Source organism: Coenobita brevimanus, chromosome 62 (genome assembly GCF_032717465.1).
Source record: "Coenobita brevimanus isolate Jiangsu-jjx chromosome 62, ASM3271746v2, whole genome shotgun sequence".
NCBI lineage: Eukaryota > Metazoa > Arthropoda > Malacostraca > Decapoda > Coenobitidae > Coenobita > Coenobita brevimanus.
In genome coordinates this window covers 5383608-5411107 of record NC_137015.1, presented here as the reverse complement: position 1 = coordinate 5411107, position 27500 = coordinate 5383608, and the positions used below count along the sequence as shown (strand labels likewise).

Sequence of the window (27500 nt, the reverse complement as noted above, 5' to 3'; positions counted from 1 at the left end):
GCACCTGTGGTGGGATTGCCAGCTTGTCACTGGTATCCGTGCGCCCATAGTTGGCAGTTCGGTGCTAGATCTAGCGCTTCTCATGATGATTTAGCACTTTTCATAATAATTTAGCGCCAATAAATATCAGATTTTCTTCTGTATCTAACGCATTTTGGAGTCCAATTTACTGCAAAAATATGAACAGTTCACCTGTAACTTAGTGCATTTTAAAGTTGAGCTTAGCACTTTTGAAGATTTCTGCTTGCCAACACTGCATGCACCGTCGGCCATCATGACTCGTGAGTGTCTGGCTTTGTAAGCAGGACCTTTCAAAAATTTGGAAATTTTGTTGTGCTATTTTCTGGTGTACAATATGTAAATACACATAGGTAATGATAAGTTCATGTGTATTGTATCATTAAATACATTAAATATAAGTTGTTTATTAAATATTTAGTGCTTAGGGTTGACCAATAATACTTGTTAGGCACTGTGATTGCATTGGGGTGACCGACCATGATTGCTAGAAACTTTTTGGCAGGTTTTCCCAGTTGTTCAGCAGTTTCTGCTCTTTTGGCGTCTGCTTGGTCCCGAAGATGTTGAATGAGAGGATTTTTAACACACACACACACACATCTATCTATCTATATCTATCTATCTATCTATCCATCTATCTATATATCTGTCTACTATCTATATCCATATCTAACTATCTATCTATCTATCTATATGTATTTATATATATATATATATATATATATATATATATATATATATATATATATATATATATATATATATATACATACATATGGAGCCTCTGTGGTACAGTGGTAGAGTGTGTGTTTCGTACACGGGTGGACAAGGGTTCGCTCCCCACCAGGGTAATAAACTTTCGGAGTGTTCACCCGGCCACATACTGCATTGGTGGACACAAGGGGTGCTGTGGTTGAACCAATGTCACTTACTGTAAAGTATGCTTGCACCCAGTCGGCTTGCGCGGGCCGATTACACTTGGTCCACAGACTATGCACACATCCAAAGCCACTCCAATTCTACAGTTACAGTTACTTGCACTTCTCACCGTACATGCAATCTCTACCAACCAGCCTAAGCCACTTGGTAGAGATTCATTGGCTGTATCATCCCAACTTCGGTTGGGATAGGCCGGTCCTGCAATGGATACTCAAATGGCTGATGATGATATACATATTTATATATATATGTATATATAGTGCACCCTAACACAGTGCAAACTCACACTGTGCAAATTACCTACAATGCGAGGTCAACCCAGAAAATGCTTATTTTTATCGAATGCAAAATCTACGAATCAAACTTCCCAACATGCGAATCGGCTGTATGATTCCAAGGCAAAAATGGACTTCCTGCCATTACTACGAGTGTCGGGCTGGACAATGCGAGTCAGTCACACGAAGGCAGGTGGCTGGCAATGAGCCAGATTCAAAATGACAGGCGGCTGGCAAGCTATCTGCATGCCATCTGCTGACTTTCCTGGGTAAACAGACACTTCTCCATACTGCCGCAAGAACACATGTTGTACCTTGCATCCTGTGGTCCGTTTTAGCATCATAGCAGTACCCACTTGTTCATCATGGTCTCAGCTGCCGCCTTTGAAGGCTTTATGGCACCTCCTGGAGACCTCAGCAGTGACAGTGAGAATGACAACGGGGCACCCCGCCCCACAGGGCAGGCAAGAGTAGAAGCTCCGAGCCTCAGATACCCCCCCCCCTCCCTTCTTAACAAGCCCAGAAGTCACTTAAATAAAGGGACATGGTGTTCTATTTGTTGGTCCAACTACTGTAGAAGTACTATTAGACAAAGTATTAGCAGGGTAGAGTAGGCTGGAAGGGGGCCCGAAGACCATGCCTTGGGAAGGCTGTCCACCATATACCATTTTTCCCATAAGTTCTTTGGTTCACAATGTGAAAACGTAGAATGCGAGGGTTTATGCCACCCATAAACTCGCATTGTGTGAGGGTGCACTGTATATATATACAGTACAGTATTTGCTGAGCTTGTGGGTTAGGGTCTGCACTATTCACACGTGGCTGATAGTGTTGGAGTGATCCAGGCAGCTGGGGGACATTGACTGTTCAGTGAGGAGTCAGACGGCCATATTTGCTGAGCTTGTGGGTTAGGGTCTATTACCTTTGCTTGGCCAGAGGGGCCAGCTAACTGCCAAACTGATTTTTTGATTTTGTAGGCCACCCAACCGGCAATACTGGAAATTTTTTGATCGGATACGGACAGATAAATCTGGATGTGGATTTAATAGAGCCTTCTAACGTCGGATATTGAGCATCCAGGTAATCAAGTGATTACTATATATACAGTATACAGTAAACTCTCAATTACCCATCATCGCAGTATCTGGCCCAACGCAATATCTGGTGGTGCTGGCCCGGCTCTGTTAAAGCAGTATTCAGCAAAATTATGCAATATCTGACACCAAGACAGGACATAACTGGTGGTTCTATGCAATAATCAGTGCTGAAGTATATCAACCAGCTCAGAAACGGTAGCCAACTGGCGCTGTATTGCTGTTTTACTGTACTGTATCATAACTTTATTGATTTTATGCTTAATTTTCATCTTTTACTCATGGGAAAGTTTTTAGGATAGAGGTTTCATGATGGATAGTAGCATAGTACCCGGTTCAACACCGAGTAATGAGCCGTTGGGGGGTACAGTGCAATATCCAGCATTTTACTTTAACTGGTGAAGGGCTTGGCATGGGTTTAGGTGGCTAAAAACCTCACTGGCAGGTGTACCAGACAATTATCTTCTGTTCTAGAAGAGAAAACAATCGATTTTCAGAATCTGAAAAAATATTGCCCTGTGGCCGGTGTGGGGGGGGGTTAACTAATATATTACCTCTCAGCAATTGAAGGGTCAGTGTTCTTTCCCTGTTTTACGTCTAAGTTATAATTACCAAATCAAAGAAGTATCGTGTGGATAATCTGTTATTACCTTTGCCTTGATCATGCCATAAATAATTCCGAGTCATAGATTGACAGTCAGTGAACTTACTGTTTGACAGATGTTTAAGAAGTGCATCTACAAAGAAAAAAACATGTGGTAGACTTGTGAGATGGTGCCAGGACTCCAGGAGCTTGAGTAATGGGTGGTTTATTTCACTGGGTATGCTATTGATAGCTCTCCCATTACTCTACTTCCTTTATCCCTATTCTGTGGATCCTAACTCACCCCACCTTCAGCTGGGAATGAGTCATTAGGATGATGATTGTATCATCGTACTGTATTGTTTATAAAGGCTCAACATGCATGCATGTGTCAGGCTTGTCACCTAATGACGGCTTTCCACACTGCTTGATCTCTGGCAGCCTCCCTGTTCAGTCCTTTATCCCTGAGGTCACATTGTGTGACCTCGTTCCAGGTCTTTTCCAGTCTGTCTCTCGCAGCCCTGCCCCTGACATTCTCACTTCTCACATTCCACACCCAGTTATCATTCTCCATCCTCTCAGCATGCCCAGACCATCTGAATCAACCCCTCCTCATCACAGCACCAATACATACCAGTCCCATCCTTCCTCTCATAATGCTGATGGTGTTATACTCTACCTTGGTGTGAATGAGTGTAATAATTCAGATTTTTATTCTGCTCACTTGAGAACAAGTGTCATGTTGCAGTATTTTATTCTTATTAGAGGTGAATGAGTGTCAATAACTTAAATTTTTAATCCTGCCAGATGTGAATGAGTGTCATGATGCCACACTGCACGATTGTCACCCTGATGCCACCTGCATCAACCAATTTGGCACCTTCACTTGTCGATGTCTCCCAGGCTACACTGACAGGTTGGTTTTGGTATCATACTCTCATTGGTTAACCCATTCATTCTGTTGGAGAGAGAGATACCTTCATGTGGTGGTACCAGTATAACTGGGTAGCAGTTATACACACATTCTGCAGTTCCTTCCCTTTCCTCCATAAGGGAGATGGCGTACTGCAGGATGTGGGCAATTTCAGCCCGCAGATTACCTGGGTTGCTGTACTTAATAAGCCTGGGGTCACAACTATAATAACAACAACAACCCATTCAACTTGGGAATATCCTTGTTATCTTTGCTGTACCAGAGTACAATATCCAGCTTATGAAAGACCTCTTGTAATGTACCATCCACATAAACTACTGTAGTCTTCCATAAATGTGTCTGCCTCTCTGGACTTGATATTTCTGTAAATGCACACACCATGACTTGCTTGGAAGGTTTCATAGGGCTGTTATTTCTAACAGCGGTCCACACCTTTCTTTGTTTTCATGCACTTGATATCTACCATATCTGCACAATACCATTGTCACATTATGCAGTACAGTGAACCGATGTTATTTTTCTTGTGTTTGTGTTCCAGATTCAAAGGTAGTACCTGTACTGATATTTTTAATCCCACTGACTTATGCAGCAAAAATAATCTCTGTTCCAACAACTAGGGCCACCAAGTAGCATTATAACAGTTTTGTGTCTGCGGAAACTGAGCTTAGTGTACAACTGCTTCAAATGCAGTATAAATCAAAGTACAGTACCCTGTACTGTAATACAGTATTACATTCCTTTGCTTTTATTTAAAGGTGTCTTCTTTAATGGTGTTTGGAAATTTCCTGTTCTGTTGGTTGCAGATGATATTGTATTGTAAAGTGAAGAAAGAGGGGAACTGCAATGCTTGGTGAATGAGTTTCAGAGAGCTTGCTAGAAATGGAATCTAAAGGTGAATGTAGGGAAGAGTAAAGTTGTGGTCTTTGAGAGAAATGAAGTCACTGAATGCATAGAGAGGCTGGGTAGTGAGGAGATGGAAAATGTGAGTGCATTTAAATACTTGGGTAGTGTGATGAGTAAGGATGGAAGTTTATAGGATGACGTGCTTGAAAGGGTACAACAGGGAAGAAAGGTTGCTGGTTCATTAAAAACAGTGATAAAAAATAAGGAAGTGAGCATGGGAGTAAAAAAAAAAAAAAATCAGTGCATGATAGTATTGCGATACCCATTCTAATGTATGAAAGCATAGCTTGGACCATCTTTGAAGGACACAAGCCAAGAGTGAGAGCAGTGGAAATAAGTTATTTGAGAGGAGCTTGTGGAGTTACATGGAGAGACAGACTGACAAATGAGTTAGTGAAAGAGCATTGTGGTGTGGATATGGATCTGATGCAAACCATTGAGGTGGTTTGGCCAAATGGAGAGGGTGGAGAGTGAGAGACTAACGAGGAAAGTATATGTGAGTAAGGTGGTGGGGAGGAGTAGGAGGGGGAGACTGAGGATGAGGTGGAAGGATGGAGTGGAGAAGTATATGAGAGAGGGGGAGTGTAAGTTGGGGGGAGGGCATCAAAATGGCAGGGGACAGGGTGACATGGAGATGATTTGTTTGTGGCCTCCCCTCACAGGATTAAGGCATCTGGCCACAGGTAGGCAGTTAAATAGATAATAATATAATGTCATATCAAAATATGATGACATAGTGATTTACTGCATAGCAGTTCCTGTATTATCTTATCCTGAAGTGAATGAATTCTTGGAAAAATTTCTAAAGCATAACTGGACTCGATATTGTCAAGTGCAGCCATGGGATTTACATTCACCATGAATTCCCAGTAAAAGAATCACAGTATAAAAACTGAAGTTGCTATATTTTCACTTCTTTACTGTATTATTTCACCGTACCCTACTGGTGATAGGTTGGGGTGCCCATCTTCCACTCATCTGATATAGTGCTGCCTACTACTTTCATGATTGTCATCCATTTTCTGTGTCTGTCCTCCTCTTTTTCTATTTCTCTCATCTTTCCTGTCACTATTTATTACACTTCTTTTTGCTTCAGGTGGTTGTACATGGAATGACAAGCCAATTGGTTTCCTGTTACTCAGGAACCCATTTGTAATGCTGGATGGTAACCAAGTAGCCAGATAACAGGGCCTACTATGATAGGCCATATCACCTGGGTGGGTCCAAACCTCCACACTAATCCCCACCCCTTGTTGTGATGAGGCACTGTCAGCTGCATGGGAACAATGGTTTACTGCATGGGACGACCCTGCAGGGAGTGGTTGCTTGCCTGTAAATGATGGGTTTGCTCGATCAGACAAACCAGGGTAACACAACATAAACAGCAACAACTCTACCTTCACATATTATTCTGTTAAGTTGGAGCATGATGATTCACGGTAATTAAAACATGTCTAACTAATTACTGGAAACTTACATATTAGGATGGCAGGCCTACCAGGTACCAATATAATGCAGGTATATCCAGTAAAATGTTTATTTAATAAAGCTTTGTTTATCGAGTCATATTGCTTCAGTGAGGAGAGAAGCTGATACTTATTTTGGGCGAGTGATAGACACCTTCAAACTGCTGTTTGGGTATGACCTGACGGTGCTGCCAGGTTATACATACATCCTTCAGTCTCCACCCTATTTCCTAAAAAATGGGAGAAATGGCATTCCCCCGAGCTAGACCCTGTATTGGATCATATAGCACCGCTAGGTTACAGGAGCGCGCTACCACTCCCTGCACGGCAGTCCCGGGTGAGACTCTAACTCGCAATCCCCCGATTACGAGCTTGATGGTCTACCACTGAGCCACCGTGCCCCCTATTCCCTAAAAAGAGGATTGAGGGCTGCAGAAGAACGGCAGCTTCATGCTGCTGTCCACTGATTTCACATTTCAAATGAACCTGGGACTTCAACTACTACTATGTTTAATGCTCAAAAGTACCTCCATAAATGACCATTGGATATTGAGAGCTTGCATATGCCTCCTCAGGTTTCAGAATACATGCCCTCCTCACTATGAATCAAATATTTTTACTAGAATAATGCTATACTTTATACAACTGTTGCTGTAGAATGGAGGAAACTGGCAAATCAGCTTTATGGGTAGCAGTGGAACTGGCAAGGAAATTTTCTGCAATTTGTTGCGTGTATTTTAGCTAAAAGAATACCAATGAAGGCAACTTTTAAAATAATAGGATATACAGTACCCTCCAATTTTTAATAATATCCAGCTTAATCCTGCATCATCTTCAAATATACTTGGATTTCATTTTCTTGGGATTTATCTTGGAAAGAACATATTGCCCCTCTTGTAAAATCTGCTTTTAAGAGATTGGGTGTGCTAAACCGACTCCATGCCTCCTTTAGCCCTGCACAGTTGTTGACTTTATACACGGGTTTTATTCGCCCCTGTGTAGAGTGCAACTCTCGTGTGTGGAGGCTTCCCACATACAGCTCTTCTCAACAAGGTGGAGTCAAAGGCTTTTCGTCTCATTAACTCTCCTCCTCTTACTGGCTTCCTTCATCCTCTGTCTTTTCGCTGCACTGTTGCATATTTCTCTCTTTTCCATCACTGCTTCAATGGTCACTGCTCCTCTAAACTGTCTGCTTGCATCCCCCCACCACTACGACGGGTGCGTAACACCTGTCTGGCAACAAACTTTCATCTCTTTTCTCTCCAACTGTCAAATACAAGAGTTAACCATTACTCCAAGTTCTTCGTATATGCAACAGGTCAACTCTGGAACTGTCTTCCTCTGTCTGTATTTCCTACTTCCTATGATCTCCAGTCTTTCAAAGGCAGTGTGTCCAGGCATCTCGAAATGTACAGATCTTGAATTTGGCTCTTTTTTTTTTTTTTTTTTTTTTTTTTGAGGGAACAATTTGTGGGCTCCTGGCCTTTAGTTCCTTCTTCCTTGCATTAAAAAAAAAAGAAAAAAAAAAAGGCTACAGTCAGCAGTTACAGTTTTTCTTTCTGCTTTATTCTTACCTCCACACTGCCCTTTATTATTCTTTCTTTATTCTGACCAGTTGTCCCTCTTTTCTTGCTTTATTCTGACCTTGTTCTGGCAGATGAGACACTCAGCATCCTTTTCTACCTTTGGATGTCTTGACATGAGTGATAAGTTATATGGTTTCTAGTAACTCAGGAAATAATTTATGATGCTAGGTAGTAACCATATAACCAACAGATGGATGCCTGGTAATCTAGTTGATTAAGGCACTTAGACTGAATTTAGTCCATCAGGGTTTAAATCTAAGGGCTGGCTGGGGTTTCCATCCATCCATCCATCCATCATCCAATCCTACGTTGCCCCATGAGGAGCGTAGGAGCCCGGGGCTAGGCAATTGGTCTCGACATTTAAGATGAGAGTGACCAACCGCACTCATCCCTGAGTGGCATTACATGAGCAATCAACCCCAACCACCCCTTGGATATAAACCTTCACCAGCTCAATCCGACTGGAGCGCAATAATTACCCACTAAACCACCAGGTGCCAAACCATGCTAACATAATGCTGCTCAGGGATGAGCAGCTAGTCGTTGTTGCCTTAAATATCTAAACTGTACATTACAATCTCACACCCCTTCACTCCTGATAGAGTGATAAAGGACTGAATGATAGTAAGATTCTAACCTTCACTCTGCCCTGTTTTCCATCAGGCGTGCCAGTGACCCCAAGGAGGCAGGAAGGCATTGCGAGTCATGCTCCTCGGACTATTGCAACAAGCGTGGGGATTGCTCTATCAAGAATGGTCACAAGGTCTGCCAGTAAGTCTCACCACTGATTATTTCTCCTGTCAGCCATATTGTATTACTGACTTTTTTTTTTAAGCTTTTAATAATTTTGCAACTACACAGATTATATCTCTTTTTTTTCAACAATTATTCTTTGAACTCCATTTACTTATTTCACTAGCGAGTGACCACATTAGAAGGAAGAGGATAATAAAATATATAATTATATGAAAGAAACCTCAGTACTGGACAAAAGAAATAAGTGTGCGTTTACAGTAACCTGACAAGCATCCAAAACCTCTCTCAGAACAGTTATTGGCCATGTGTACTGAGACTGAAGACTGATTTAACCATACCACTTTTACTTTAACTTGGTCTAAAATTGCATTCCCTCCATACAGAATGCTCATTTGTGATGATGGAGTACCATTAGAATATAATGCTAGCCATGAAAAAGTGATAAGGGAAGCATGTAGAGCTGTTATATTGTCTTATTCAATTATCATTTTAAGTGAACTTAGTAGCAAAAGGAAGAATATCTTGACCAAGTTAATGTGAAAACAGTATAGGAACCTAGGAAGCTCAGTCCTACCTCATAACTAAAGCTCATCTAGTTTCCTGTAACCTCAACATAGTATTCGTGTTGTGGGAATGACCCAGTTCAGTCAGGTGAAAATAAACATACTACTCTATATCAGCTTACAGTTAAGCTCAACTGTCACACATCCAGGTACTATTCTCCCCTCATCAGGTGCAAAGGTTCGTACTATGGCAACCGGTGTGAAGTGGATGGAGAGGTGCTGGGGGTGGCTGTTGGGGCATCAGTGGCAGCAGTCCTCATTATCATACTCACTCTCATCTTCCTCTGCATGTGGAGGTGAGTCAACACAATATAAAGTAACATTCCAAGTGCCATATTTTCCTGGGGTTGAAAGCTTAATAGCATCCCTCCCTAAGCAACATATTTTGCACCCACCTTCCAGTCACTGAACATAGTGCTGCCTTCCGATGGTCTACACTAAGTGACAAGCCCATTGGTGTCCTACTACCCAGGAAGCCATTAACTTTGTCAGGTGGTAACCATACAATCATATGATGATTAGTGATCTAGTAGGTTAAGGAGCTCCAACTGGATGGTGTTAGAAAGGGCTTGCATCCTAGAGTAGGTAGGGGTTTACTTCTTACATGATGCCACTCATGGGCATCAAAGCTGCAAGCTAGTCACCTTCACCTTTATTTTTGGCATCAAGTAGCCAGGCCCCACATCTCTGTGCTCCTAAAGGGACAAGAAAGGACTGGATGACAGATGTATATTACAACTTACTTCAGTATTCCAAGGCCTGCTGCCATCCTCACTAACTTTCTACAGCACACCTTAAGAGAATGCAAGGCCTGTCCAAAATGAAACCAAATTTTTTAAATAATACACCAACTAGCCAGCTTAGCATGGTGATGTGTTGAGGTAACTTTGAGCTGCATTCTAACACTAGCCACATCACGTCATGTCACTTAATCATCAAGGTGAATGTGTGTTTAGTGCACTTGGCAATTTGTTGCAAGTTGAACGATGAAATATCTTAAAGAGCAATGTGTTTGCATAAAATTCTGTTTCACATTGGGAAAAACTTTTACGGATACTTTTCAAATGTTGCAACAGGCTTATGGGGAGGACTGAGTTGTTCACAATGTCACAAGTGTTCCAGTGGTTCAAATCAGGAAGTACATCCACTGAAGATAATCCCAAATCCAGATGGCCTGTCGAGACATGGAAGGCTAGCCAGGATATATATATATATACAGTAGGCTCTCACAGTGCCCGAGAGATTGGGCGGTCCACGACCTCGCGCACTGGGAATTCGCGTACTGGGAATACATAATCTTTTGGGAATAATTACATATGGGCGGTACCCCCTCATATCTGGACATTTTTTTTCCTTTAGAGACATAATAAAGGTCATATTTTTCAGACATTGTACTAAAGCTATAGCTACAATAACAAAAATATGGGTAGTCACCTTAACAACAGTAGACAACAGGCCTGATGACCTTAAATAACAGGGGTTCTGAGGCGCAGCAACACTTACAGCGCTGCACTCCCCACTGCACCTCCCACCGCACCAACACTTCCCTCTACAGACTCCTCTTGAGCACCTTCCCCAGGAGCATCAGTCACTCACTGCGGCCATAAACCTTTCAAAGTCCAATGCTGACACTTCTGACATTGCATCCTCTTCATGCTCAACAGTAGAATGCCCGGGAATTTCTGCGCATTAACATGACGACACGAGACGCACTGTGTGAGGGGTGGTTGCGCATTAATATAAACTGGCATTTTTGAGCCACTCCTTGCCTCTGCCTCGCGTTCTGTGCGGTAAACTCGCGCATTCAAGGGTTTTTGGTTATGATTTTTGGTCACTCGCGCACAATGCGAATCGCGCACTGTGATGACGCGCACTGTGCGAACCTACTGTATATACATACATAGATATATATATATATATATATATATATATATATATATATATATATATAGTATATTCCATCCATCCATCCATCATCCAATTCTGTACTGCCCCATGAGAAGCGTAGGAGACCGGGGCTAGGCAAGTTGGTCCTGACATTTACAATGAGAGTGACCAGCCTCACTCATCTCTGAGTGGCATTACGTGAGCAATAAACCCCAACCACCCCTTGGATATAAACAGTGTGGTGAATACTCTTCCATACATTATCAGTATGAATTTTTGGCCCTCCTCAGGCCATCATCAGGTACTACAGTTGTCCTATATAGTCAGCACAGACATGATAAAAAGAATAAACCAGGACTTTATTGAAAATATAAAACTAAAGAAATATAAGTATAAAGAAAATATAAAACTAAAAAAAAGAAAATACCACCTGATGCCAATATTGTCCTGTTCAGTAGCTGTTTCCCATATGTTCAGACATTCTTATTTTCAATGAACGACTTGTACATACAGTATACCCAGCCTTACAGCTAGGACATGTAAATTTGTAAACAACATCTGAACATAGAGGAATAGACAACCTGTCTTTGTGAATGAAAAAATTCTTTATCTTAAAGTCATTAGTAAGTACTGTATAATCCAAAAAATTTACAGATGGGAAACTGTTTTTTAATAAGTTTTGCAATATAGTACTCATCTTAAAGTCATTAGTAAGTATAATCCTAAAACTTACTGATGGGAAACTGTATATTAATCCTGTTTGCAATTTAGTACTATCTTAAAGTCTTATAAAGTATAATCCTAAAATTTACAGAAGGGAATCTGTTTTTCAATCAGTTTCGCAATTTAGTACTTATCTAAAGTCATTAATAAGTATAATCCCAAAATCTACAGATGGGAAATTGTTTTTTAATCAGTTTTGCAATTTAGTGCTGAAAGAACTAAAAAAAACAGTTTTCCATCTGTAAATTTTAGGATTATACTTACTAATGACTTTAAGATAAAGAATTTTTTTCATTCACAAAGACAGGGTGCCTACTTCTCTATGTTCAGGTGTTTACAAATTTACATGTCCTAGTTGTAAGGCTGGGTATATTGGATGTACAAGTCGTTCATTGAAAATAAGAATATCTGAACATATGGGAAAGAGCTACAGAACAGGACAACATATGCATCAGATGGCATTTTCAGCTATTAGGCAGCATTCATTAACCCACGACTGCCCTTTCTCTTATAATGATTTTCAGATGGTAACTAAATTCAGCAATTCAGTTGATGCTTACTAGGAGAAAAAATACAAATAGAAAAGTATAGACTTGAAGTTAATGTAGCTAATAATACTTTTTGGATTCTTTGTTCGAACCTAGAGGTTGTTTTGGTTTGTTTGCTTCAGTATGGGGAGTTTGAGTTTAGTGTTGGAAGTGACAAATGTTTCAGTTGGGGGTTTGAGTACGTTACTTTGGGTCTTCCCTGACTGGTTCGTGGCATTTCTTTTTGAGCTTTTATAAGGGGAGGAGGGTTGTTTTTCATTTCTTTTCTTTATTTTGCATTTTCAATAAAGTCCTGGTTTATTCTTTTATCATGTCTGTGCTGACTATATTGGACAATATTAGTACCTGATGATGGCCTGGGGAGGGCCAAAAATTTGTACTGATAATGTTTGGAAGAGTATTCACCACAGGTTTGTTATTCCTGCTTTACAGAACACACTCGCACACACGTGCACGCACACACGCAAGCGCACGCGTGCACACACACACGCAAAGGGTTTCATTTTAGTTTCTTATATCCCAAGTGCTACATTTTAGTTTAATTCCACGTGTTACTTGTTAGTTTAATTGATTGTAAAGTGAAGTAAATAAGTGCAAGAGTTTATGAAATTAAGTGACTGTTGCACCCTCCACCTATGCGACCTTCTATCTTAGCCTAGCCAGTGACATGCACTGAGTTGTTTTTATTGTTTATTTTTATTGTTTTATAAATGCTTCTTTAGTTTAGTGTTAATGAACAAGTAGTTACATATAATTTTCAACTGTTGTTTGCAATTACTTCTGGTTAGTCGGAAAATTCAGTAGGATGAACTACCGAAGAGCCCCATATAGCACAGCTTATGAAGGGTGTACTGTATATATATCCTTGCTATAACGGACTAATTGGGGAAAGCCTGATCCAAGAAAATTGATAGTCTGTTATATTGTGCAGATATAGTGACCTCTTCTTCCATCAGTTGTGTTACATGCTACCTAATACATCCTATTGTGCGGAAGGAGTATGGAAAGATACTGCAATATCCCTTGTTTTAGTGAAAGGGTTAACCTGGTCATCATAGACTATCATAACCGTCTTCTGCTAAAGTGTCAAGATCTATAGGTGATTTAGGTCCTCCTGTTTTATGTTTTTACCTTGAGGCAGTGTAAAACTGGTGAACCTAATGTAAATACTAACTCATGTCCATTCCCCATACACTCAGCCGTCGATGGAAGGCCCAGGACCGGAAAACTGAAGTGCTGGCTCGTGGTGTGGCAACAGTGGGCGGAGCAGGGCTGGGTGGCTACACCATTAGCATGCAACAAAAAGGTGGGACAGCAGGGGGACCACCTGGAGGACTGAGTCATTATGGGGCTGCCACACTTGAGGACAGGATGCACTGGGCTCAACTTGCAGATACACTGACAAATCGCAGTGTCTATGCAGTAAGTCTCACCTCCCATTAGTTAGTTGCTTCTAGGAGAATAAAGCCTGATATAAATCCTATATTACAAAATTATTTATTTCCTGTAGTTTGAGCATCAAGAATAAATGTTTTAGGTTGAGTAAGAGTACAGTATTCTGATGATGAACTGTATTAATCTGCTTTGTACAGTATCTCTGTCTGTATGAAGTCCACTGCAGAGCCGTATGTTCACCATAGTGGGAAAGTGATAACTAAAATTAACTATTTCTCATGATACCCAAGTACAAATCAAGAATGGGTTTGTAATAAGAGCAGTGGACATGAAAGTGAAAATGCTGTAATGACTATGTTTGTGCATCAGTCAGCAAATGGTATGTCACTAGTATGACTTGACAGGATCCATGCATATGCAGATATGAGAAAGGACATACTGTACTACGCTCACCTATGTAGAATGTCCACTGTGGCTTTGGTTTTAATCCCTCAACGTAAAGCACATGCAGTACATGAAGGGAACACTGTAACCATTAAGCCTCCTTGTAATACCTAGTTTTTATTTAGCAATTAAAGTTAACATAATTCTGGTGTCATACAGCTCTTAGGGTTGGTGATTGTAATGCATTCTGGTCCTTAATTCATCAGCTTTGATTAAGAAGTTAGCGTAGCAGCCAGTGTTCTGTGAAGTGCATTTTCCTGTATTAGTATGATAAAAGTTTAGCTACATAGCATGATTTGGTATGACCAAAATATAATGAATGAGAAGCAGTTACAGTCAGATTAGTATGCCATCTATCTACCTATTTATAGCCAGAAGCCTTAATTCTGTAGGGGTAGGTCACTAACAAGTCACCTCCATGTCGCCCTATCCCCTACCATTTTGCTGCCCCCCCCCCTCAGCTTACACCCCCGTCTTTCATATACCTCTCCAGTTCATCCCTCTATCTCATCCTCAGTGTCCCCCTCCCTCTCCTCTCCTCTACCTCATGCACATACGCTTTTCTAGTTAGTCTCTCACTCTCCATCCTCTCCACATGGCCAAACCACCTCAGTGTATTTCACATAATGCTTTGTATCACATCCACATCCACACTATAATGCTCCTTCTCTTCCTCATTTGTCAGTCTGTCTCTTCATGTAACTCCACATGCTGAAATAACTCATTTCCACTGCTTTCACTCTCAACATTTGTCCATCCAGTGAGGTCCAATTTACATCCATACACTGGAGTGAGTATCACAATACTGTACTGTCATGCTGTGACATTTTACCTCCATGCTCACTTCTCTATTTCTTATCACAGTTTTCAGTGCACGTTGCATTAATACTGGCTTTTTTTTTTCTTTTTTTTTCATGTAAGGAGGTACCAGTATATTGAGTCATAATCCTAAATGAACGATAAAGATGAAGTGTACTGATTACGGTACACAGTATATTTTTGAGTGTCCCCTATAAATTATGATGATTTTAGTAGTACTGTTTCTGAAGTACATTATTCTCTGTGTAGCCTGCATGAAAATACTAATCTGAGATGCCACCAAATTACCAATCCAAACATTATGGTGCCACTGTTGATCGCTGATTTTGTTCTTATACTGTTTCGGTTGAAAATTTTACTGAAACTTTCATGTGATTGACTCTCTGACTGTGTTTTTGTGACTGACCATGTTTGTGCTTGACTGGCTGGACGTACAATATTTTATGGTACAGTATTAAGGTATTATCGTTTGATTATCTATTCGGCAACTTAACTCCTTGAATCTGATTTTTAAACAATTTGTTCATGCTACCTCCAGATGATTTTGTTAACTATGGAGAAATTGCATGTAGTGACAGGGTTTGAAACACCCCATTGCAACTTTATCTGTCTTTCAGACTTGAATACTGTACAGTTGTCTGAAGGTTGTAAGAGTAAAATGAATTTATGCCATTGGATTGAAGGGGATAAAGATACTTCATCATCAAAGAATATTTTGCAAGTGATCATGTGACTTGGGTTCAGTGGACAGGCCTTAGGTTAACTTGGGACCCTTCATACACATAGCAACAGGCAGAGAGTGGCAGGTATGAGGGTGGCCTTGGTGTGTATGCAGCCTCCAGCAGCGACTACCTCACAGCCACCCATGCACGCCCACTCTCCGCCCTCAACCGAGTCACCCGTGCCCTGTCCAACTCCACCCTGGGAACTAGACGGGGGAGAGGGTTGGGCGGGCGACTTCGGAAGGCCTTTGGGCAGGCCAAGAGGAAGGGGCGGAAGAGGAAGGGTAGGAGGGAACCCCAGGAGCCCACAGCACTCACTCTACAACAGCTGATGGCTCTACATGCTCATCTGGCAGCCGTTAGTTCACCTGACTTGACTTTCTTGATTTTCACTCTCACTCACGCAAGCTTTCTTTTTTGCACTTACAAAACACCCTCAAGTTGGTGACATCTTTTGTTGGTATATTCTTGTTAGTACTAGTCGATTATATTCAGCTTTGGAGAACCCTGTAGTAGTGAATGGATTAACAAAAACTGTAGTTACCCATTCTAGTCTGAAAAGTCTCTTATGCTGAATAAAACTATCTGGTAGTAGCAAGAACATAATGAAAAAGGCATCACCACACTGTACTGAAAAGATTAACCACTCGCACATTATTTTCACTTGCTATTGTTGAAGTGATGCTGTTTCTCCAGCTTCTTAATGCATTTACATTAACCTGAACTGTACATATTTACCCACTGTATATACTGTAAGGTTTAAAAATATTATTGGCATTTATTTTCAACCTTGAAAATAAATGCCAATAATATTTTTACACAATACATTAAACCAAGCTTGTACAGTACATTTTTACTCCTATTGTCTCTTTCCCACCTCTCATTATATTCCTTAACCCGTACATTATGAGAGGCCTCTCTTGAGCTGAATAAAATACAGTAGTCTGGTTACAGCAAGAAAAAAAACAATGTAACTGGGCTGAAAGATTTTTCTAAGTTGCAGGTCATTGTTGAACTTAGTGAAATTGTTTAGTGAAAGCAGTTATAAAATACATAGATTATTACAGTGAATAAGTTAAGCAAAGATTACCTGTACACATCGGTCCGCACATCTGAGTAGCATATGAGCTTTCCCAAAACTGGATGGAATACTAACTTTTACGCTTTAATTTGTCAAATCTTGTTACTGGACGAAAAGCTATCTGCTGTGATTTGTTTACCAACGAGGGCAAAGAGAGAGGTGTTTTACCCGCATTCATGCTCTAGTTTCTTGTTTCATGATCCTGCATCATTCTTTCTTTAGGTGGGAGACAGGGTTATGATAGTGATGACAGAAATAGCAGGATTAAAAATGAAGTTATGGGAGTATATTTTCAAAATTTCATCCAGTGTGTCAAAATGTAAAGGGAGAAATATTTTGGATACATTTTACAAATATTGTGCATAAGCAATTCTAGTGGTCAAGCTGTATATAACCACTGAAAACACTGCATGTTTTTGCTTGTTGCAAGTTAATGTTCCAAGAATTTCACTGAAACACTTGCATCATATGACACCGCCAAAGCTTACATCATAGTGTTCCTTCTACTGTATTTTGTCTTTCAAATCTTTCAAAATCTTTGAATGTGACAGGACCACAAAAGGATGAATAATAGACAACAGTGGGACTCTCAGAGATGCACCAATGACCTAAATATGTTGTGTTTATGCTACAGGAATCATATGTTTATGACATTTGGACAGAATTTAATCAGATTGACTCCAGACTGACAGACAAAAGAGCACTGAAAGTAATATTGCTGTTGACTATTACCTCAGTTCATGTTTTACTGTACTTTATTTTAATGTTAATTTTTTGCAAATTATTTTTATTTTTCTAAAGAGCAGAATAATTCCAAGGGGTAATAACAAACATGACTAGGCAACAATGGTTATACATTTCTTGTATTGACAGCAACCAGAGCAGCTGCAAGGAATGGCCAACCCCTCTGGTCAGCCCAATTCCTCTGCCGCATCCACCTCACTCTTTCAGCACCAGCACACTCGACAGGTCAGTCATGCAACTCTAACCTCAGGTTACTGCCATTATAAGTTTCATTTTATGTTTAACCTTTAGTTACATCACAGTAAAAACAAAATGAATAGTGCTTTTCTGCACCCCATGTCTTCTTCCTTCCATAACATCTACTGCAAGAAATGCAATCATCTGTGTCTGCAGCAAGTGGCTGGAGCATCATCATCTGGCTATGCATCACTGGGCACGTTGACCACCACAGCCCCTCCCTCTGGTCTGTATGCAGTGCCTCCATCCCTCCAACACCAGCAGTTTGGCCTACAGCACCTCAACCCAGTGGCTCACCTGACTTCCTTGCAGGAGCAACACCAAGCACAACAGCAACAGCAGCAGCAGCAATACAATAAACAGGCAGTCTTTGGGATGCAACCAGCAGACACTCAGTTTGGTCCACCTTCACTCAATACTCTCTGTAAGCCTGTCTTCCTTGATACTTTTTGTTGCACTTACTTTTACACTTGCGGTAAATGAAAATATGCTTCATCAAATTTGTACCTAGATATGAAGACTTTTTTTCTTGTGTGTGGAGGACATAAGCCTCTGAAGTAGAATTGAGAACATCAGCGACTTGGTAAAAATGAATGGATGTACAGTATAGCTAGTTTTACTGGGTATTCTTTTAATAAATAGTTCTGCTTTAGGCATTTGTTTTTGTGTTTCTGTGTTCTGCTCACCTCATTTTACTAGTGGAAAATATCTATGATGATAATGTGCTGAAAGAAAAGGAATATAGCAATGATTGCATACTGTATAGAGAAGACTTTCTGTACCTGTACATCCTAAACTATAACTAAATTCATCCTGTTCTACTGTATTTTCCACATACAGCCCAGGGTGGAGTTTCCCGTGCCCCTACGCTAGGAGCCCGGACCCCTGTACCCCTTGTGGACCTCCCTGGGGCAGCAACAGTGGGGCCCATGGGTGGAGCAAGTGTGGCACCAGCAGGGTCAGGGCCGGGCAGGTCAGACGAGCGACCCTACCAACTGCCTCGGCCAAAGTCCCGGGTCTCACTCGGGGTGGGTAGCACACTGGCCACCCAGCACTCTCGCATTGCACGCAGTTACAATTCTCTCCTCTTCTAGCATATCCTCACTGTATTCATCTTGCCTCTCCTACTTCACGTCCCCTTAGTTTTTCTCGTACAGCATATTTTTTCCACACTTGCCACATTGCTGCTCACACATAACTTCCCCCTTCTTTTTTTTTTTTTTTTTTTATGTCTAGTAGAAAAAAATACTGTAATAACTCTGAATCAAATTGTGTCACTTCATCTGCACTCTGTCTAGTGGAATCATCATCTTCATCTTTGGTACACCTCATGAGCAGTGGTAAATTTTGCAGGTTTATGTACCGGTATTTACACACTGCAACTTGTATTTTTCTTGTTTTTCTTCATACTGCTATCTGTCTATCTATCTATCTATTGCCAGACACCTTAATCCCATACAGGGTGGCCACAAACAAATCGCCTCCACGTTGCCCTGTCCCCCGCCATTTCACTACCCTGCTCCCAACTCACACCTCCCTCTCTCATATACCTTTGCACTCCATCCCTCCATCTCATGCTCGGCCTCCTCCTCCCTTTCCCCCCCCTCCACCTCACTCACATACATTCCCCTCGTCAGTTTCTCACCCTCCATCCATTCTACATGGCCAAACCACCTCAGTGTGTTCCTCCTAACACTCCTATCACATCCACACCACAATGCTCCTTTATATCCCTATTTGTCAGCCTGTTTCTCCATGTGACTCCACAGGCTCCTCTTAAATAACTCATTTCCACTGCTCTCACTCTTGACTTGTGTCCTTCCAACAATGTCCAAGCTTCACATCCATCTGTATTGTCTTTAAATAGGAGTGATATCACTATGTAGCCAGTTCTTTGGTCTCTCAGGAATTCACATGTGCTGATTTTTATCTGTACAGTACATATCTGATAGTTGATTTTTTTTTTTTTTTTTTTTTTAACATTATTTGTAGCCTCGCCTGACACTCAGTCTTCTCAAACACTTTTTTTCCTTGGTTTGAATGGTTCATCATCTTCTCTGCTGTACATCACAAAAATCGCAATACATATATTACAAGCTGAGCAAAGAGGAAATATTTTTATGTAAATGGCACAAAAATATTCTTTAATAGTAGGTTATATGAGTAGTTGAATTTATAGGCAGAAAGAAGTGTATACAAAAAGGTAATGGTATATACTCAAATTAAAAGGTACCCTAATTAACTGCGATACAAACAGCATCCTCACAGCAAAATGGGGCACATGGGAACCTTACTCAATCCCATTTAAGATATTAGGAAACATCAGGGTATTCTTAACCCGTCACGTCCCGAGCACTTTCGTACCTCCGAGACCCCCCAGTCCCGAGCATTTTTGGAAAAAAATTTTTTTGGCTAAAACCTCCACTTTTGGTGAGAAACATCGAAAATTCATAGAGAAATCACTCACCTGAGGTTTAAAATACTCGATACAGGTAGGAGTACCTCCTTACCTTACAGGGTTTTCTATCAGGCTGGCTGCAAAGAAAACGAGTTCTATGGGAGGATAACTATTTCACACCACTCATAAACGGTATTTATTTATTTATTTGGTACGAATTGATATGTAGTACAAGAGTATATTGATTTTCAAACAGTAATATAGGCATTATAAGCATTGTTTCACTCACAAACTCATCACCATTCTTGACCTTCTTTTGCCACATTACCTGATCATCATTTCTGATTGTTTCTTCCTCTAATGCTATGTAAACTTTGTCCTCCACATTGTCATCAATTGGGGAATCACTCTGGCCCTGAATGTCTTTATTGGCCAGGTCACTGGTAACAGGTGAATTGCCGAGACAATAGGGGGGGGGGAGGTTATGCGGTGTAAGGCATTGTCCCTGCTTGGCATCTTGTAGAGGAATAGAGGAAGGTGTCCCGTGTATACGTACGAAAAATCACGCGCGAAAATTGAAAATTGTGCAAAGTAGGGACCTTGCTATTGCACGACGTACCAGTACGTCGTCTGGACTGGCAAATGCAAAATGTTGCAACGTACCCATACGTCAACGGGACATCTCGGGTTAAGTTTGTGAGATGATGCCATTGCCTCTAATAATGAACCACTTTAGCATGGGGATATCTTTTGGCATTTTACTCGGTGTTTCATGGCAACTTTTTTCAGATTAGGATAAACTTTTCAGTCAGATGTTAGATTGCCTTCTTTAATCCTTTCAACACTAGATGGCACTCCTTTGTTGAATGAAATAATCTGATAGATTTAAGAATAAACAAAAAATGACATTACCAAATTAAAGGGGTTAACCACTTCATTATAATATCTCATCCAAGCTGAATAAAATCAGCTGGTGATTCATTCATCCATTCTTCATCTAATGCAGTTGCCCCATGAGCAGTGTAGGAGCCCGGGGCTAGGCAAGTTGGTCCTGATATTTAAGATGAGAATGACCAACTTCACTCATCCTTGAGTGGCAATATGGGAACAGTAAACCCCTACGACCCCTTGGATATAAACCTGCATTGGCTCAGTCCAGTTGGAGTGCCTTAATTACCCACTAATACCTAGAATAAAATTAGAAGTGTCACCATCCTAACAAAATTAAGACACACCATTTGCCTACATATAACACATTATGAACAGCTCATAAGTTCCAGTCATTTGATATTAGAGGAAATCCTCATTATAAATAGCTGTTATTTTTTTTGTAACTTAAAAAAAAAGAATGCCTATTTGTTGTTAATGTTCAATCTTTGTCTGTTTGGCTGACTCACTGACCCTAAGTAAGAAAACTACTGTACTTCTGTGGGGCCATCCTCCAAGTATAGTACAGAGCATACAGTGTGTAGGGAACCAGCACCCCCTTCTGGTAGACAGTGCCTCACTAGGGTCAGATAAGGGTCCTTCCTCATGGCAAGGTGCAGGGAAATATGAGGAGGTTGACTCCTGGATGGATGCCCAGAGTGCTTTGCTCCACTCAGAGTGCACCGCACCACTATGTGTAGTCAGTGCCCAATTAAAGCTTCATTGCTAGCTGTGAAGTTGATTTGCCAGTTTCCCCCAAGTTGCAGTAATAGTTACAGTCTTATGTGAAAAGTTGTGATTTTAGACCTCACCATAATAAGTACTGAATGTACAGTGGTTATACTGGAAAGTTACTATCAACACCTGTGAAACATGCATGCTCACTACAAGTACCTGTGTCTTTCAAATACAAGGAATTTTCATTACAAGTAAGAGATATGTTGAAAAAAAATAATAACATTTTCCATAGTTACTTGTAAATTTAATGAATCTGGCAAATCAGCTTCAATGGTGATACTGGGCCTTCAGTATGTATTGTTTTTAAATTTACTATGGTTTTACTGCAAAATGATCATCAAGAAAGTGGCATATGTTGAGCACTTACTGTATAATTAAATCATTACATATGATTTTTCTAGTACTGTACGGTTAGGTCTGTTATGACCTCTCAGGTTACTGATTCACTTTCAGCTTTGCTGAATCATCTTGCATAAGATAAAACAGAGTCTAGTACTGTACAAGAGTGGTATTAACCATGAGAGGGTTAACTGGGGGCATTATTAACTCTCAGACTACAGTAACTCAGTCTTATCTGATTAAAATAAAAAGGCACTTGCTGGAACAGATTATTAGAGTTGTGCCACTCATGAGAGGGTTAATGATACCATATTAACATGGTCAGGCTTCTGTGATTTACTGTCAACCAAATAAAATCATATGGCATTAGCTGGAATAGGATATAGTACTACAGTTGTCCCAGCCATGAGAGAGTTAATGACATATCAGTATTTATATATCTTCTTTCCTCTTATCTCTCTCTGTTTCATCAACTGTCAATTTATTTAATGACAACCTTTTTTGGCCCCTTGAGTATGATGATGTATTTTATACCTTGTCATCATTACTGATAATGGTATTATTCATGTTATGATAGACTTTTTTGAGAGGGTTAGACATAACCATTATTAACCCCTTCAGTGTTAAAAGTCCCTCCTGTGGTAAATAAAATCATCTGGAGTTAAAAGAAAACTACAAAATTGTATCATTGTTTTCAAGGGGTTAAGACACTGAGCCTGGGGACATTTTTATTTCAAAGACGAAGTAAAAGGCCCTGGGCAGCTGAGCCTGAATGAGTTTCCATCCATCTGTATACTGTTCATGCTTTACAGGCAATTATGGACTAGTTTTGATGATTGAAGTGTCAAATGAATCCTCTCCAGCCGAAGGAGTGCCCTCATCTTAGTGGTCAGCGTACTCATGTCAATTCCATTGTCATTGATTAAAAAAATAAATATTAAAAAAATAAATAAAAAATAATGATCATGGCCATAAAGCAAATGTCTTTATTTACTGGAGTACAGGTATAAAATTGGCTTCACTAAAAAGAACTTTCTAAGTGCACTAATTTACACCCTCATCACAATTTGGACACAATCCACAGGAACATGGCAAATACAATAATGTGGCTGTCACTACTTCATTAAGTGGTGTGGAAAAATTACAAGAAGTCCAGGTTAATTTCTGTTATGCTAAAGGATTATCTTGCACCCTGATACCTCCTGATGAAAGAATCACATAGTCTAACAAAGTGGCTGCAAGGCCTGAGATTGGAACATAAAAAGAACCTGCTGCATGTGACAAAGATCGTACAAGACTTTGTTTCTGGGACCCTAGCCGTCTCCTGACAGTTATATTTAACCTGGGAGAAACTTTTCAAACAATAGGGGTTCCTTACAATTTTAATTAATCCATTCATAATGACAGGCCTTTCCTAAGTTGAATTCAGCCATCTGGCTGTTGCAAAAGTAAGCAAAAAAAAGGCCATCACTCAGGTTCAATGGATTAATACGCACTTCTGTTTCTGTCCTCCCGTTCTTGTGTGTCTGTCATTCTTATCTCTTTTGGTGCCATGGACACACCTGGGTATTTTATTCAGGCCAGATCCAAGTGAGAGAAGTTTGAGCATTCCAAGAGCAAATCAAGACAATTTTCAACTTTGTTGTACTGTACTATATTTTCCTTCAGCTGGACAAAATAATCATGTGGTAGGCTGAGTAAAATAACATAATGTGTCCAAAGAAGGCAGCAGTTAATTCCTTTTAGTATTGAATGTGTGCCTGCTCATTCCTTTGACTAAAAGAATTTCTAAACACATAAAAATATACTGGAAAGGAATAAGCGCATTGATGCCTCATTAACCAACAAGAAAACAATTTTATATTCAAAAGCTGCAAGAAGTTATGTATTTTTGACCAACATTATTATCCATAAACTTTAATTTTCATCAAAAAGCCTGGTTGAGGTATTCACATTCATCACAAACTTAACAGATCCTCATGTAATACTAGTTTAACCCCTAGCATCTTGGTGACATACTTTTGAGTGTACTCTTGCTGCTACTAGGCAATTTTATGCAGCATGACAGATTTGTAGTAATGATGGGGTAATGGTTTTATCTGACCCCTCCAGTTCAGAAAGTCTAAGTTGAATAACAGTTATATACTATTGTACTTAAAAAACTTCCCTGGGCCCATTGGGTAATGCACCATAGCTTTTTGCTCATGCTACTCATTCACAGTACTAATGAAGCTTTTCAATCCAGTGACATGTTTTATTGATTTCTTCTTGTTACCTCCAGATGGTTTATTTCATCATAAAATTGTCCTCTTAGTAGAGGATGGGTTAATGGAGGATATACCTAACCCCTCCAGTTTGAAAATTGTCTCCAAAGCTGAATAAAATTTTTGGGAGGTAGCAAGAATTAAAAAAAAAAAAAAATGTGCTATCTGATTGAAGGGGCAAAGTTTTTCTGCTGGTGCATTCAGTGTATACTCTCCTTTACTTGTGTTATTTATGTTGTAAATATGTGTATATAGTGTTGAATTTAGTTATATTGTTTTTTATTACAAGGGATTTAACAGGAGTCCTTACCTCAGGAATAGGAACTTATGAGAAGTTTTTGGAGGTGAAAGAAAAAGAATGAGAGCTGAGGTAAAATGGAATGAGAATTGAAGTGAAGAAATATGTTGAGACTGAGATTAAAGTTTTAAGTAAAGATATGAGAGTTTTTACGTAACAAGTACTGAAATCATGGGGATTGTTAGTCCGTTAGTCCAGAACACTTAAGGTTAGGAGACTGACCTAAGCCTCTGGTAGCTTTTACATGACTGAAGAACCTCTGGCCACCTCTTGTGCTGGAACTGTGGTGCATAGGCCACAGTGAATTTGAACCCAAGCCCTTTACCAACCATCTTACACAGTTTTTGCTTGCCTTATAATTCGATCCATATCTGCGGGAAAGTTATAGCCAGAGTTTCACACCAGGTGATGTCCCTGTTCATTGTTCAGGGGGGTTGGGGAGGCACTGGCCTAGTCAGTAGAGAGTTGACCAGCAGCCCCAATGGACTCAGGTTCAAATCCTGACTAGGGCAAGGAACAGTTTATGGATTACGGTTTTGTTAAAGCAGAGATCGCTGATCTACCATAAGACCTGTCAGTATGTCATAAAAGTACCATCATTAATACCAATAAAGTACACCAGTCCTGTATGAGACAGCCATAGCAGGTATTCAGTTAGGATGGTGAGTTTTAGCACCAAAGTGGTGACATCTGACGATGAGGTATGTAGGAGGACCCTGTGCCTCAGGGAATGGGCTGTTGAGCATATTCTTAAAGATGAAACGTGAGGAATAGTTCATGAAGACACTGTAATGTGATGTGCTTGTGCAGTCTAGAAACTGAACCTCTAGCACAGTCATTTGGTGTGAAACCTGATTACAGCTTCCTTTCAGCCAGTGGTAAGGAGCAGAGGGTGCTGCTGTAGTACAGTACTGGTAGTAGTATCAGTAGTAGTAGTATGGTAGTAGCAGTAATAGTAGCTGCAATCTCAGGCTCATCTGAATGTGAACCCAGTGGACTGCAGGGTGAAGTTACTCTTCTCCCAGCCCACCATCCTCCTACTGGGGGATAGGGAGGGAATTGAGGGATGCAAATGTGACCAAGCAGCTGAGTCATCCGGTCACACTGGTGCCACAAATGACGGTATCCTTCTCCAGCACTCAGGATAGAGGGTGATGTCATCATTAGAAGGAGTTAAATATACAGCTATTAGAGAGAGATTCTGTTAAAATAATCACCCTTTGTGAGTACAGGAGGGTGAAAACTAACCTACTGTATTCTAGAACATTCAGGGGTGGGTGACCAACTTGTGCCATTGGTATCATTATATGATTTTTAAAAAGCCTGTAAATAGTGGTGAATAAACATTGGTACAGAGTAATAGCTTGCTTTATCCAGTGGAAGGGTAATTTTCCAGACAGAATATACTAGTAAAGTATCTGGTGTGAAATTTTTAATGGTACAGCCTACTTAGAGCAATTAAACTATTCATGGTTTGTAATATCTGATCAGTATTTCCTAAAATATCAGTGTAGTACCTCACAGCTGTAAGTTGTCAAGGTCACTAGTGCAGTATTTTGTTAACCTTTGAAAGTACTGTAGCTTGTAATGAAACAATAGGATGATAATTATAGTTTATGGATTTCAGTGAGTGTAAAGATTATCTGGCTGAAAGTAAATGTGCGAATCATTTGGTGTCACAGACATCAATATGAGTGATATGAACAGTTGAGAATTAGAAAGGGCTGAATCAGGAATGACGAGATGTGTGGCCCATTTCATGGGGCACTGTGCTGATAGTTGTACTTTTATGTTTTCATTTACATAATTCATGATGGTACCCACTCCATTTATCAGTGGGAAATAGGGATGCTTTTGTTGTGACAAAAAGCTCATCTGGACATGAACTAAGTGAACTGCAAGGCTGAAGCTGCCCTTCTCATGCAGTCCACCAATCTCCTTTTGGGGGATAAGGAAGGTGGTGAGGTGTGATTACATTACAGCTGCCTGGTTATACTAGTGTCGTCACTAGTGCTAGCACTCAGGGTTAGGATGGTGAGGCTAAGATTATATGGAATACAGCAAATACCAGTATGTAGTTAGTTTGAGAACAACTGTGTGTACAAATCAATAAAGTGAAGTGTGAATGTGGCATGTTTTAATTAGAGAATTTTCAGTTTCATTTGTACACAGTACTGTAGAGCTTGGTAGTGTGAATAGGGTATTATAATGTTGAGGAGATTTACAAAACAAGTAAACTGTTAATAGGAAATGTAGTGTGATGGGTGCTTAGTGGTACTGTTTATAGTAGATGTATCCTGTGTATTAACTGCTGACCTCTTTTTGACCCCCATGCAGGACTCGAGCGACCTTTACTATGAGCCCGACGACCTGACTTCTGCTGGCCCCCCTGATCGTCCCCCTCCCCCTCTCCCCACTTCCCCCCACCCCCAGACATACAACAACTTTGCCTTCTTCCGCTGAGCTGTCCACACACACACACACACACACACACACACACACACACACACAAAACTGAAGTAATAAGCACTTATGAACTATTTATGTATATGCTACAAGTTTATAAATACAGTACTGTAGTGTACTTTTAATGTTACCACACAGCAATGTTGCCCATCTGTATCTGCACCCAAAATGTAAACTGTACATAATATTTACACTACTGACTACAGTAATACCCTGTATAGAGAAAAAAAATATTTCAAAGTTGTCCTTGATGAGACCAGTCATCATCAAACTTCAGCTAGCTGTTCTACTATATATATATATATATATATATATATATATATATAAAAATGAATAGATACATATTTAATGCT

General features: G+C 40.3%; 1 protein-coding gene across 1 annotated transcript in view; it reads left to right on the top strand.

The window, feature by feature from the left end:
• The window catches only part of LOC145403950 (uncharacterized), a 104656-nt gene extending 77512 nt beyond the window's left edge, over positions 1-27144 (top strand). Inside the window, exons 10-18 of the mRNA XM_080275552.1 lie at positions 3717-3825; positions 8462-8569; positions 9288-9413; positions 13475-13697; positions 15732-16013; positions 17610-17709; positions 17878-18141; positions 18558-18745; positions 27019-27144. Of these exons, the coding sequence (XP_080131678.1) occupies positions 3717-3825; positions 8462-8569; positions 9288-9413; positions 13475-13697; positions 15732-16013; positions 17610-17709; positions 17878-18141; positions 18558-18745; positions 27019-27144 (1526 nt within the window). The remainder of the gene's footprint in view (positions 1-3716; positions 3826-8461; positions 8570-9287; positions 9414-13474; positions 13698-15731; positions 16014-17609; positions 17710-17877; positions 18142-18557; positions 18746-27018) is intronic.
• The last annotated feature ends 356 nt before the right edge of the window (positions 27145-27500 follow it).